Genomic DNA, 15441 nt, shown 5'->3' on the forward strand with positions numbered 1-15441 from the left:
GAATATAATTAACTGTATGCAGTGAGACATTCATATACTGTATATTCACTTTCAATAACTTTTGAAATATGCTTTAAAAAGCACCACACGCCACTATACATTCTCCAGCCACTTTGTTAGGTACACCTATTCATCTACATGTATCTAGTCAGCCAATCACATGGCAGCACCTCAATGCATGTAGGCATCAGTGGTGTAGTGTGGTCTACTTCGAGATGTGGTTGGGCTCTCAGGAGAGGGTTTTAGAATGGTTCTCCTCTTACCTCTATGTTTTTATAAATCAGTTCCTGTCTGAATCGAGACATCTTACGTGTGGGGCACCTCAGGGTTCCGTCTTGGGCCCAATGTTTTATATTTGCTTCCTTTAAGACAGATAATTAGCAAGTACAGTGATGTGTCTCACCGTCTTTACGCTGAGGATATCCAGCTGTACTGTTCTTTTAAGACCACTGAAAACAGAAACCCTTATTTTTGCCCCTGACAGTGTCTTCTGTCCAGCCCTATGTGCAGAACCTAGGTGTTATCCTTGACTCTCCTTTGAGCAACATGCTCAACTCATATCATGCCTGCTTTAGCCTCCCTTCACTGGTTACCAGTGAATTTTAGAATCCATTTTAAAATCTTGACCCTAACTTTTAGAGCGTTGCATGGTAAAACTTCTCCTAACATCTCAGATGTTACTTGTGGTCCCAAAGTCCCATTTCAAGACTCAAGGTGATCACTCCTTTGAACCAGTAGCACCTAGACTGTGGAACACTGTCTAGACACTGTTGGTGTCTAGACAGTGTTCAGTAAAAGACTTTCCTTTTTAAATGGGCCTATGTTTTTAATGTTGTTGTTGTTGTTGTTGTTGGTATTTTATGTATTTTACTTGTATTGCCTTGTGAAGCACTTTGTGATTTCATATATGTGCTGTATAAATAAAACGCACTTACTTACTTGACTGTATTCTGCCGGGTCAGGCTTGGGCTCATCTTATAAGCAGTAAATATGTTTAAATGTATGCATGAGAGCGATATATAAAAAATAAAGTGAGTTAACTATGAATGTAATTCGGAGATTAACACACAAGGCCAAACCATGGGCCTAATTATGACATACCTACCAGTGCCACTTCGTCCTCTGTTTCTGTGTTAGCAAGATTCCAAGAATAACCCTGCGTTTATTTCTTCACAGTTCACACACGTGGTGCTTTGGACAACTTCCAGTTCAGCAGAAATCAGGTCAGGATTTTCTCTATTGCTCGGAAATCCTCCAGGTCAGCAAAAAATCTGATAATCACGTCAGCAGGTCTGGAAAAGAGACGCAGTTTTTGATGCTTATATTTCAGGCATACATTTAAAATGATGTTCCGCTGTCTTTCTTTGACTTTATTCTTATTTATTCACATCTCTTATTTTAGCACCTCCAGTGCATGATCCAGTAACCACAGGGGATCTAATATCTGTGGGCACCAGTGTTTGACAGAAGAATCCAAGCCTTCATGGGCCCCGGAGCTAAACTTGATATTGGGGCCTTTATCAACTCCAATAATAAAGCAGTAAATTACATGATGCTTCTGGGGGAATTCTGCGATTCAAACATGTCATTATCTTGGCGTCTTTTGTCATTTCCTTTTTCACCTCCAGAGGAATATCCATGTTTCTGAGACATTTTTAATGCTCCTCTCTCTCATGAACGTCATGGTTGTCACGGCCTAAGCTCTAAGGCAGTAGGAATCACTACTCTGACCTATTGTGTTTTTTAACACTTCCATGCTTTGGCTTGGGTAATGTTATCATCATGCACAAACAACTAACTAAAATAAAATTAAACAAATAAATAAATAAATAAATAAATAAAAAGATAATGAAATTCTCTAGGGGGTGGTCATGGTGCCCTAAGGAGGTGTTTAGTTTGCTTTTGCATTGGGCCGGCTCTGTCAGTAACTACACACCATTAGAGTGATGTTAGAATTAGTTACATTTAATGGTGAGAGTGTAAAGAGCAGAAGATGCCTCGACATCAGGGTGTGCTGACGTCAAACATAAAAGTCTGAACTCCTGTTTGAAGCCTCGAAATTTGTGATTTGGCATTTTGCAAACAGAGGTTCAAAGATGACACCAACAACCCGGCGCCTTTTGGATGATACAGCTGTCAATCATACTAGTGTCCACTCATATGCACCCCTAACTGGACCATATGTGCTCTTAACTGGACCATAATTTACTAAGGGCCTATCCACACAGAAACGGAACGAAATATAAACAATCTTTTTCTTTGTCCTTTTGATAAAGGCAAGTCAAGTGGGAAGTCAGTACACAGACAAGAGATAAACTTAAAGGACAGTTAATGCCTAAAGCAGTACATTTAAGACAGAAACATTGGACAGAACAACAAACAGATATAAACAATAAACAGGGCAAAAACAGACTTGTTTTCCTGTGGAGGATTTTAAAGCTTTATGTTCTTATGAGTTTGTCGTTTTTCTTTATTTTTGGCTCAGTTATGGCGTCATATCAATGTATTGTCCATTTTTTTAGTTGATTCCGTTTTATAATCGCTTCTCGTTCTTAAGTTTCTCTTAAAAAAGAAATGTTAATCTTAATGACACTATAGCTAAATAAAGATTAAGAATAAAATGAAATAAAAAAAGAACTTGTTTCCTACCTGCATGTCCATATGGGCCCCATAAAGGGTTATATTTGCACTGACCAATATGGATCCAATGCATGTTTATACACATGGCTTTCCATGTGGGGCCCAAGTTACAAAAAACATATGGGACCTGCATAATTTGCGCATTTCAAGCCCATGCCCACCTAGTATCCAGGTAGCCTGGAAAGGGTAAAAAGTGGGCATGGGCTTGAAATGGGCAAGCACCCTAACCCGTCTGGTCAAATCATAATCTGCAACACTAGCAGTTTTTGGATCTGAGAAAATATTGGATTAAATCACAGAAACGGCACTTACAGGGAAACACCCTTACGAATCTTAGCTGTAATCTAATCCTGAAATAATTGAAGAGTGTTTTAAAAAGTTTTGAAGAAGTAAATGATGCAACAATTAGAGTTTTTTCAAACTATGCGGCATCTTGTCACCACGGCCCATCAAACCACAGGAAGCAAGGACAATTTGGCTGGTCCTCACAACTGTCACACTTTATACATACTATTATTGGGTTTTAGTTAGGGTTAGGTCAAAGGTTAGGGTTAAGCATTTAAGGTAAAGGGCTAGAGAGAGCATTAGGTCTCTGAATGCTGTACAAGAATGTGTTGGTGTGTGTGTGTTTGGATGTTAACAGACTGCCTCATACAGGACTGTCAGGAGCAACACAGCGGTGCGGAAAAGGGTCTCGGTTAGGTCTGTGGGTCAAAAGGTCCATCACATGATGCCATGTGGAATGGGGTCATCTAGTCATCTAGTGTCATCAAATGATAGGGGTCGAAAGGTCAACATCATTAATGGTCATCAATCAAAAACACTGATTAACAACTTTGAACTGTGGAGGGCAGCATTTCACCTCCCAGTGTTCAGCCTACTGCAAATTATTATGAGAAGGAGAAGAAGAAGAAGAATTAGAAGAAGACGACACGCAAACAGACAGACTGGTGTATCTCCAACAGATAAGACTGGACAGTTTACATGGTAGTCAAGTATTATTTATCCAGCACTTACACGTGTGCTGTTCCTGGGATGGTCTCCGCTCTGGCCTCTGATTGGACACACCTTCCTCCGGACTCACGCCCTCTCACTGTTATCCGGACGGGGAGGGGCCTGCGCCGCGTTTTACTCATGATTGGCTCAGAATCAGAAAATGTACAGCTTTATCTCCGCAGGTTTGAGGAGCACACCGCGTGTTATAAATAGAGCCAAAATGAGCACAGAGGTCCGGCCACCGCTCCATGACCACTGTGAGAAGGATGGTGCAGCAAGCTCTCCGAGTGTCCGGCCGCGGCGTCTCCCCACTGCTCAAGTGGATGGAGAGGTGCAGCGAGGGCGCGCCAGCCGGCGCGGCGCGCGGCGCGCTGCACGAGCTTAAGACGCTGCAGCAGATGCCCGGACCGTCCGTGTCCAGCTTCGCCTGGGACCTGTTCGCAAAACGGGGGCTGTCGCGTCTGCACGAGTTACAGGTAGAGACATGAAAGTTTGACAGGAGTTCACTTTTTTTTTAAACAGAAGTTCATACAGTAGGATGTTATGTTGCATCATGTTTTATTTTAATTGTTTTTATTCTCAGTTGGCAGACTCCCTTTTCTTTATATATTAATCAACTGCTTGTTCCTATAATGACAATAAAGTTAGGATCTTATGCAGGGCTGGCCCAAGCCATTATTGGGCCCTAAGCTGAATTTCATTTGGGGGGCCCCCTCCCACCACCTCAAAGTAGCCGGTGTTTGACTATTATTAATACAAATTAGAGCTGCAACTGTCGATTATTTTCACGATTAATCGAGTAATTGTTTGGTCCATACAATGTCCGAAAATGCTGAAAAATGTCGAGTTTGTCAAACCTGGAAATGATGATGTTCTCAAATGTCTTGTTCTGTCCACAAACCAAAATGATTTTTTTGTTATATGGAGCAAAAAAACATAATATTCACATCCAAGAAGCTAAAACAATTGGAAACCTTGTGTTAATCATGAAAAATGCTTCAAACCGATTATTTGGTTATCAAAAGAGTTGACGATTAATTTAGTAATCGATTTATCAGGTAATTGTTTCAGCTCTAATACCAATACCAATGTAAAACTTAACATTGCATTAATTGTAGTTGTGTTATTTACACCAAACCAGTGTCACTCTTGTTTTAACCTTAGAGGGCAGTGAAATCACAAAAATCTCAGGAGGTTTCCTGTGGAAGTTCTCATGCTGCATGATGATTGGCTTCCAGACTAGTTGCCACATAACATGCTTGTTCGAACACGTTTTAAATTCAAGTGTAAGGTGAGCACCTTAGATGCAAATTAAAAAGCCTTCTAGGTTTAATACCTTCACACTCTACTCAAATATCACTCGTTTGCACATGCAGCGAAGCAATGATAAGGAAAAGACATTTTGAGTGAATTGGAATCTTTTACAATGTTTAAGATACATCAAAACATTTCTGTTACATGTCATAAACTGTGCACTGGGTATTACACACTTTACACATGAATCTAACCACCTTCTCTGAACACGTCTGCCAAGTAAGGATAAAGACTTTTCAGATCAAAATGATATGTCCTCACCTAAATTATCTAATAATAAGTGGTTTGAAAGAAGTTTCATTTCTGCACTGAGCTTTAAACTAAAACAGTGTATCCCAGAGATGATGCCTGTGTGTTTCTTAACCAAATCTAAACCTCTGTCTCGTGTCCCAGCTGGAAGGCCTGCAGCGCTATGGCCCCATGTGGAAGGCAAGTTTTGGCCCCATCCTCACAGTGCACGTGGCTGATCCAGCACTCGTCGAGCAGGTGCTGAGGCAGGAGGGTCAGCACCCCATGCGCTCTGATCTCTCCTCCTGGAAGGACTACAGGAAACTCAGGGGGCATCACTATGGACTCTTGACATCGTGAGTGATTAATCCACATCATCCACACGTATTCTGACTTAATTTAACTTTTTTCTCTCAGATACAATGTTGGATCAAATTTCATATGAGGTGGAATAATCAATCCTTTTCAAATGGAAATTGCAACTTGGTAAATCACAATTTCCAAATTGGAAAAGCTGCAATTTATTATAAGTTATATTTTTCATCGTTAATAAAACACTTACATACACATTACAAAAGTCAATATTTGGATCTTGTATTGTGTGGTAATGCTCCATCATATTATAAACAAGTAAAAACCGCTGGATCTGAATTCCTCAGATTAATAAAAAGAAAAGTATTTAAGTTAAATTTAAGTAAGAATTCAAAGTCTTTTTCTCAGAATTCTGACTTTAATCTATATTGTTTTATTAATCTGAGGAATTCAGAGTGAGTAGTTGCCACTTGTTTATAACATGATGGAGCATTACCACTCAATTACAACATCCAAATATTAACCTTTTCCTCAGAATTCTTTCTTTTTTCTTTTTTTAATTTTGCTTCCTAAACAAATTTCACATGTGAATTCACATCACCTGCAACCTATTTTACATATAATGTACATTTTACCCCAAACAAGCAATTGAGACCATTAACTCTTCAGGAAAATGTTTGCTGTAAATCAAATGAGGCGTAGACTCATTTTCCTATAGACTTTCTTTCAAACTGAGTTACTTTTGCAACCAGTGTAGTCGCCCCCTGGTGGCTATTCAGCATATTCTTACTTCACCAGAAGACTCATTCATTATTTCTAACATCATATTCATAAAATCATATTATCTCTTGGGAGAACTGCAATTAGACATTTCCCTCAAAGCATTCAGCCCTCAGTTTGACCTGATTTAAAAAAGCTAACTGAGTGCAACAGACATGAGGCTTTAACCCATCAAGGGCTACAATTCAGCTGTGTGTCTTCACTGTGTGTTCCCAGAGAGGGGGAGGAGTGGCAGGCGGTGAGAAGTCTTCTGGGGAAGCACATGCTGCGGCCAAAGGCAGTGGAAGCTTATGATAAGACCCTGAACGGCGTGGTCAGTGACCTCATTGCCAAACTTCGCTTCAGCAGACACCCGCAAGGCCTCGTCACCGATATCGCCAGCGAGTTCTATCGCTTCGGCCTCGAGGGTAAGGCTTCAAGTAGTCGGATGAATGGAAATGTCGTCCATCACTCCAGGGCGTACCACGCCATGTCAGCGCTGGTAATTAGTGCCAGCCGCAGGCAGGAAGCGAGATAGTGTGATATTACTGATATTTGAAAAGGCACATGCTCGTCACAGCCTGACATTTACAACAGTTACACCCAATTTAAAATCACCTGTCCACTGGAAATGAGAGGAAGTGTGCAGATTAGGTTCAGTTTGACACTTTACATTGACTGTCGGCGTGACTTATGTCAGCCTGGATACTTAAAATAAGCACAGACGACTTACTGTACTGCTGTCAGATAAGTGTAATGGAGTAAAAGGCAGAGATTTTAGTTGGAAACGCTCGGATTGATCCCACCAGCTTGGCCTGGGTAAGTCGCTGTCTCCAGTCAAGGATTTAGGGGCCTGGTTCACGAGTGAGTGAGTGACCGACAGATTTGCACACCACAAGTATTAATGTGGATGTTGCTACTAGGGCTGCAAAGGGAGGAGTATGTCCTGTACATTTCCAGAAACTTCCCATAGTAACTTTAGTTTGGGAATTCTGGAATGGGAATTAATGAGAATTAACAAGCATGCAAAATGATACAATTAAAAAAGAACGACGCAGAACTATATCAACCCTTGGTGCCACAAAGCAAATCTTTGGATTCAGGAAAGGAAATTACTTTCCTTTATAGGGTGACAGGCTTTTCGGGTATGATGAGGGGCCATATATTGTGGTTTATGCACCATTTATTGCAGGTGAACCAGAAATATTCAACGAGAGAAAGACCTTAGGGCAGACCCAGAAATCAGTTGAGGGATTATAAATCCCATCTGGCCTGTGGACGCCTCAAGATCCACCTCGAAAAGCTGGTAAAATAGCCGGGGAGAGGGAAATCTTTAATGCAGTGCTGCACTTTTTGTTATTGTGAGGGATGGAATATATGGTCAAATGTTCCCTTTTCCAATGGTCCCACTGGAAAAGAATAAGTACATGTGCTCTTAAAGCACATTACATCAGTTAATGTCACAAAGTGTTGCTTTCCGTGACTGCAGCAGCTTTCCAGTCTTCAGGGTTTTCCAAATATGATTGAAGAGCTTTCCAGTTATCTGCAGGCTAGTTTTCTTTTGAGGTAGAAAATTGATGTTCTCTCTATCTCAGGTACTCCTACAGGGAGAGAGAGAGCGAGCACAACATTAATTTATTTTCCTGTCATATTTTCTCAGACTCAATCCAGTGACCGCAGAGTCGCATTTACTCTGCTCTCAAAAGTTTATTTGATGCCATGGTATTGTTGAAGAGAAGCTCAGCTTAGAACTAGACCCGTGACAAGTAGAAAGATACTAAATGTTGCCAAATGAGGAAATCCCAACATTAAACCTATTATATCATCTATTTATAATAGATACATAACAACAACTTGACAATGTAAAGACACATCAAGCAAGAAGTAATTGCTGAACTAGTCATTTCTTATTTTTTGGGTCATATTCTACATCATGCATCTGTGCAGAACCTCTATTGCCCCCTGTGGACTTCTGAGTAATGACCAAAACAGTGCATGTCTCTCTGACCTAGTTTCCTCCCCCCTTGCCCCAGTTTCTCACACACACACACACACACACACACACACAGCGTTTGGTTAGACTTTAAAAGTGTGATTGTGGTCAAAAAAAATATGATTGTGAAGTCCTGTGTTTATTTTTAGCATGGACACAGTGCTGCTGTATGACACTGCCTCGCTTCCTCTGTTTAACAGGCATCTCCTCAGTGCTGTTTGAGTCCAGAATCGGTTGCCTGGATCGGGTTGTTCCCGAAGAGACAGAGCGTTTCATCCAGTCCATCAACAAAATGTTTGTGATGACACTTCTCACTATGGCGATGCCAAGCTGGTTACACCAGCTGTTCCCCAAACCCTGGAGCATCTTCTGTCAGTGCTGGGACTACATGTTTGACTTTGGTAAGTCATTTTCTCCCAAACTGTGAAAAGAAAATAGCAAAAACATGTATATGCCCACCTGGAGAGAAAGAGATATAAGTATGCTTTAAAAACTGTATAGTTCTGACTGTAAAAGGCCTTGACCTGGACACATTCTAGAGGATATTATAGAGAAATATCAGTCATGAAGATGGAATATAGTTCATTTTCTTCCACACTGGTAGTTTGTCATCCCACTCACTTTTACATTAGATTGGGAAGCAGGACATTAAAGGAATATTACAAGATAATGTAAGAAAATGGAGAGTCTTTGTCCTCAAATTTGGTAATAACCAACCTCATAGGCTTTTAATAAGCCTCCTATTTTACACCGCTGTGTCTCCGCATCCTTAGGAGTGTCTTTTTTCACAATAACCATCCCCGTCATAACGATCAGTGATGTCTGTACCTGCAGCAAAAGGTCACATCGACCAGCGTCTGACTACCGAAGCGGAGAAAGTTGCTCGTGGGGAGAAGGTAGAGGGCCGCTATCTCACCTACTTCCTGTCCCAGACGGGCCTGCCCATAAAGACCGTCTACAGCAACGTCACAGAGCTGCTCCTCGCGGGAGTTGACACAGTGAGTGACTTCTCCTCTGTCCTCTTCTTCGCCGCAAATCCACCCAGTGGGTTGTTAAAAACTCTTTGACGCCGGGTCATTTCAGATCTCCAGCACTATGTCCTGGTCCCTGTATGAGCTGTCCCGTCACCCCGAGGTGCAGGAGTCGCTCCGCAGCGAGGTGCTGAACGTACTGCAGGGTCGACGGGTGGCAGAGGCGGCAGATGTGGCTCACATGCCTCTCCTGAAAGCCACAGTCAAAGAAGTGCTCAGGTATGCAGGTATATTATCAGTGTTACCTGTAGCCATGGTCGGATGTTAATTTGAAGGCTCACATTTGTGCTGTATCTTCTTTTGAGAGAACTATTCATTTTAGTGCTCTATTTTTGCACTCTTTTATTATTTCTTTAGTTTTCTTACAGCACTTGCTCACTGAACACTGAGTAGGCAAAGCTAAGAATAAAACACTTAATTGCTTACCTGGCCTGATTGCGTAGATGTTATTATTAGCTCGGGCAGCTAAATGAAACAGTTAGGGCCACAGTGTTCCAGTGTTCCTATCTAGTGGAGTTCTTTCCAAGACTACTCCTATGTAGCTTATTCCTCTCTTGTAAGTTGCTTTGAATAAAAGCGTCTGCTAAATGCTTAAATGTAAATGTAAAACAAAGAAAGAAACACCAGCTTGTCACATGTGGAGACCCTGAATTAATGAAATGATGAAAAATAAGCTTATATATGACAAGAAAACATAATAAAATACTATAAGAATCGATAGGAATGAAATGGCAGAGAGAGAGAGAGAGGAAGAGGGCACGGGGGACAAGGGCGCCCACAAAAACACAACAGGGAAACGTACAACTGAAAACAAACGTTCCACATGTCTGGCATGTAAAACAATGACATTATTGTGGAATTATGAATATATTAACACATATTCCAATCAAGTCGTGATGAAAGCATATCTTCCCTGTAATAACACCTGTGTTATTTCACTGTGGGGTTTTTCAGGTTATACCCTGTCATCCCTGCAAATGCAAGAGTCATCACAGAGAGAGACATCCAGGTCGGAGGATACCTCATCCCGAAAAATGTGAGTGTGAAGGAATAAGTGCACAATTGGAGTCAAACTCTATGATTTCACATCTGACATATGCCAGTGATGACATTAGAATGGGTCTTCATTTTGTGTTGAATTGTATTTTAATGGTTCACCTGTCCTGACCCTAAATTCTCTCCATGCAGACTCTAATTACCCTCTGTCAATTTGCAACATCCCGGGATCCGGCAGTGTTTCTGAATCCAGACAAATTCCAGCCTCATCGGTGGTTGAACAAGGATCAGACTCATCACCCATACGCCTCTGTGCCGTTTGGTGTAGGAAAACGCAGCTGCATAGGTCGTCGCATCGCTGAGCTGGAGCTCTATCTGGCACTTGCCAGGGTGAGTTGGCTAGATTTTATTTATTTTAAGACAACCCTGAGCAGGTGAAGAAAATCAGGGTTTCATTAGTTATCGAAAACAGTTTTAATCTCTGTTATGTAATACGATGTATATATAGTATATATGAAGACATACAGTCCATGCCATATGTATACAGATCATTTAAATGATTTAACAAGTGTTTTATCTACGATTAAATACCATTTATCACCGTTTCCAACAAAGCGGTTTAAACCATTGTACAAATCTTGCTCCTGAATGATTTAATTTGATTATTTAATCCAGGGATTTTGGTTCGGAGTCACGATTTAACACACGTGACTACTTTCTTTTATTTTTAGTTAGTCACCCAGCACTAAATCTGCTCTCCCTGTTTCTGCCCTCTTAGATCCTCGTAGAGTTTGACGTGAAGCCAGATCCAGAAGGGGTTTCTGTGAAGCCCATGACGCGAACACTTCTAGTTCCTGAAAATGTCATTAACCTCCAGTTTGTTGAACGATGACCGACTCGGTCGAGCTCCAACAGTTACGTGACATGCGAGTGTGAGAGAGAGAGAGAGAGAGAGAGAGAGAGGGAGAGAGAGAGCACTGGCAGGTGGCGTTATCACAGGAACCGTGAGTGTGGTGCACACAGTGGATCACAGACCTTCACCCTCCAACACCACTGAGACCACAGCGCTCCGCTCCTGTTACCACGTCTGTACAGGCGGACATATAGTATGTAGAAGGACAATCATGAGTGATGACTCAACGACTAAAGCTTTCCACTGGGAGAGGTGAAGCTCCAACTTTAATACTGTATTTTTTAAAAGGAAATGACCATTAAGCACTTAAGTCTTTGCACAAGCAAATCTGTGATCTTCATTTAATTTCACACAGCGTTTCATTTCTGTCCTTAAAGTGAGTCAGACTAGAAGTAAAAGGATATTTAAAGTAAGTCGTTCCTAATGATCCTTGATTCATTCATTCATTCATTCATTCATTCATACGCACAACATGACAGTATCAAGCATTCCTGTCTTACATTTTTCTTAAAGTCTGAGATACACAGTGCACTGTAAATGACTCAGGACCTCAGACCGGCACATGATGGAGACACTGTTTTTATAACTTCCAGCTCTTATCGCTACTGTGAGAGAGTGAAAATGTCGATAATCTCTTTGACTTATTGATAAGTGTATTTTATTAAGGTCCTTTTGACCCATTTCTCTGTGCCAAGACTTTGGCAGCTGTTATAAATACATAGTGCCACTGAAATCTCATAAGTAGGCGACTCTGCACTCAGGCTTTGTACAAATGTAAATTGTATGTCACAATTCATTGTTGCAGCACAGAGCTGCAAAGTTGATATCTTAAATGTGTTTTTATTTTTTACATCTCAACCCACAAGTGACATGTAGTGTCACCATTTTGTAAACTTGTTAAACTTCTGTATTTATTTTTGTAATTTAACAGCTGTTGAAACTCTTACTGTAAATGTAAATAAAAAAAGGTTTCAAATTGCACAATCAATAATATCATGTGTTTCTTATGTGTTGTCTCTGGATTTAATCCTCTTTTAACACCATCTGCTGCGTCAGATTTGGTATAATGCATTAAACACATTATGTCATAGTCACAATGAACAGCCTTTTGGCTCACAGGCAATAATTTCTAGGAAGGCGAGTGTCAAAGTTCCTGTGTGACATGTGGATGGAGAGTGGGCTGAGGTGCAGCAGCTGTGGGTCAATGTTTGCACACACACACAAATAAAATCACTCTACTGCCTCCTCTTCCTGTCCTTTAGACCAGAACAATTATGTAAAACTCACTGAAAATTCACTTCAAAACAGAAGTGTATATAATATATAATAGAATATATAATCTGCAGATGCCAGATAGGTGCATGCTCCTGATTACTCTGGATTATACATTTCTTGTAGCATTGACATGTTCATTAGTTCTACACAGTGACAGAAATAATATCACGCTGTGAATCAAATCCTTTCTGTAATAATATAGTATAATAATAATATAGGCTATAGCTCAAGACATATTGGGATATACAGCTGCACACAGGTTGCTTCTCCAGGCTCATGAAAAAAGAGATACCGTAAATATAGTCAAATTCTGCTATAACACAAATAATTAAAAAATATTATACTATGCTATAATTGTGTTGATTCCCTTGATTTAATCAATATATATAATATCTAGTGTACTTCACAAATGTATTCAGTATAATGCATACCGTGGTGATCGATACAACAGCCTTTATAACTAGGAAATGTCATCACAGATGGCTTATCACGATGTGATGATATCATAAATCTAAGAACTTAACATAATATACAGTAGATAAAATATGGATGTACTGTCCAGCCCTACTAAAGACCATGTTGAATCAAGACAAATGGACCATGAGAGAAAGCTGCCACTCTAAGGACCTTACACTGGTTAAAAGATGGACAGTAATTCTAAATGACTAACTTTTATTTTACTTTAATGCATGTTAATTAATTGAACTGGTAGTTACAGTTCTATACAGTTGACCGTTTACTCTTTAAACAACAGTCCTGTGACAAATCCTCCCTTAGTGAGGGCTGTGATTTAACTGCAAAATCCTTTGGGGGCTTTAACTTGTAAGCTGTATTACAATGGGCTGCACGAGACATTACCCGCTGCCTCCAGAAAGCAACAAATATCTTAAAAGACTCATCCCACCCTGTCCACCATCTGTTTAACCTTCTGCCCTCGATCAGGCAGATGGTGCAGGACACTTAAAACACGCACCACCAGACTGTTGAACAGTTTTTACCCAAAACCCAAAAGCCATTACCACGCTGAATGCTGCCATGAAAACTTGAATTCAGTCCAATGTCTGCTGCAGAGTTTTACCTACATCATATGCAATAACTTTAATTGTATTTACGTATTACTTCCACCATGTGCAGTAATTTTCAACGATATTTATTTTTACAGCATATTTTGGCTCTGTATGCCTGCTGAGTGTGTGTGTGTGTGGAGTGTGTGCTTTGTGGGTTAAGTGACTTGTTACTGCTTTTACTGGTTAATAACTCTGTCGAGACCGTCTTCACGTTGGTGCAATACAGTTTTGTTGAATCTTGATTACTGTGCATCCTCCAAAATTATGCTGAATTACCACCACTCTAAAACAGTTGCAAACAAAAACTGATCATCAGAACTGTCATAAAGTTAGGGTTAATTGCAGGACTGAGATATTGAACTGCATCAATCATAGTGAGGGGGAACTAATACATTGTAATGATGATATTATGACAATATTTTGTGAATTAAATGCCACTGGTAATACATTTTGAGAGGATGATGGAGATCACGAGGGTAAATAATCACATTTGTTCAGGGCGCATGCTGGTTCACTGTCACACTCTCCTGATTTGCAGGGACTGTACAGAGCTTTAGTTAATGTGCCGCTTGATAACACCAAAAATTATATTTATGTGTTCGGTGCCTAAACTACTAAACTAGAAGAACAGATTTTTAGCTTGCAATGATATTAACAAGCTTCCAAAAGTGTTTAGGGAACTAATTATTTTAATTGATTCAAGTTAAAAGTCAGGATGTGACAATTAGGAGTGTTTATTTATTATTAGTTTAAATGAACTACCCATAAGTATGTTTGTATATATGTACACTATATAATCATTGTGCATTTTGAGGCGTTAGCTTGCAGAGAAAATGAAGAAGGATGGACTTTATTAGTCCCAAAAAAAAACGAAATTGTGCTGCTGGGAAATTATTGTACAGCAGCACAATTTTGGGCACTGAAGAGAAAATATGAGATCAAACTAGCAAACTATACATGTGAGTAAAATGAAATATAAATATATAGACAGCTGTACAAGAACCTAAAAGTATTACCATAAAATATAAATATACTATAATAAAGTGTTAGGAAGGCATTTAAAAAAATGACTGTGATGTTAACTTCCACCGTCAAGATTCTGTGTATGATAGTGCTCTACATTCTATGACTAACTCACTCTGTGTAAATAAGTAGACTGGCCAATGCTCAAATTACATAGAAATTATAATTATTATTATTTTGTATATATATATGTAGAAGGCCATAGTTAGTAAAGCCTATCCTATACTGTATTTGTCTTTTAACAAGTACCTCATGTAGTTCCCAGCTTCTCTCCACCAGGTGGCACTCTTTCCTGGTTTTGTACTAAACTGAGGAAAAGGCCTTTCTTGCTGTGCCCCTTTGCAGAACACTTAACAACTTGAAGATACACTTACTGGCCACTTTATTATGGACACCAAATATCTAATCAGCCAATCTCATGGATGCAACTCAACACATTTAGGTATGAAGACATGATCAAGTCGACCTGTTGAAATTTAAACCAAGCATCAGAATGCTGGAGAAAGATGATTTTAATGACTATGAATGTGGCATGGTTGTTAGTACCTGACAGGCTTGTCTAAGTGTTTCAATAACTGTTGTTCAACTAGGATTTTCATACACAACTTTCTCTGAGGTTTACAAAGAATGATGAGGGAAAAGATACACAAATATCCAGTGGGCAGCAGTTCTCGCGGACTGAGGAGTATGTCCAGGCTGGTTTAAAATGATAGAAAGGCAACAACAACCAAAATATCCACTTGTTACAACCAAGGTACCTGGAGAAAACCCATGTGCACACAGGAGATGTAAACTCCACTCAGAAAAGCCCTAGGCAGAACTGTAATCTGACCTGGTGATCTTCATGGCTGTAAAGCATCAATCCACCATGTGACCCAAATAAAGTTAAAAAAA

General features: G+C 40.0%; 1 protein-coding gene across 1 annotated transcript; it reads left to right on the plus strand.

The window, feature by feature from the left end:
- The first annotated feature begins 3676 nt into the window (after positions 1–3676).
- LOC131460954 (25-hydroxyvitamin D-1 alpha hydroxylase, mitochondrial) lies at positions 3677–12157 on the plus strand. Its single transcript, XM_058631890.1, has 9 exons — positions 3677–4112; positions 5344–5534; positions 6487–6677; positions 8443–8643; positions 9077–9240; positions 9326–9492; positions 10228–10309; positions 10462–10659; positions 11048–12157. Exons 1-9 carry the CDS (start codon positions 3885–3887, stop codon positions 11159–11161), a joined length of 1536 nt encoding a protein of 511 aa, XP_058487873.1. The 5' UTR covers positions 3677–3884; the 3' UTR covers positions 11162–12157.
- The last annotated feature ends 3284 nt before the right edge of the window (positions 12158–15441 follow it).

Source organism: Solea solea, chromosome 6, assembly GCF_958295425.1.
Source record: "Solea solea chromosome 6, fSolSol10.1, whole genome shotgun sequence".
Classification (NCBI taxonomy): Eukaryota; Metazoa; Chordata; class Actinopteri; order Pleuronectiformes; family Soleidae; genus Solea; species Solea solea.

Coding starts and splice junctions, on each gene's coding strand:
- LOC131460954 (XM_058631890.1), top strand. CDS start 3,885: ATGACCACTGTGAGAAGGATGGTGCAGCAAGCTCTCCGAGTGTCCGGC. Junction 10,310..10,461: donor GATACCTCATCCCGAAAAAT/GTGAGTGTGAAG, acceptor CTCTCCATGCAG/ACTCTAATTACCCTCTGTCA. Junction 10,660..11,047: donor TCTATCTGGCACTTGCCAGG/GTGAGTTGGCTA, acceptor CTGCCCTCTTAG/ATCCTCGTAGAGTTTGACGT.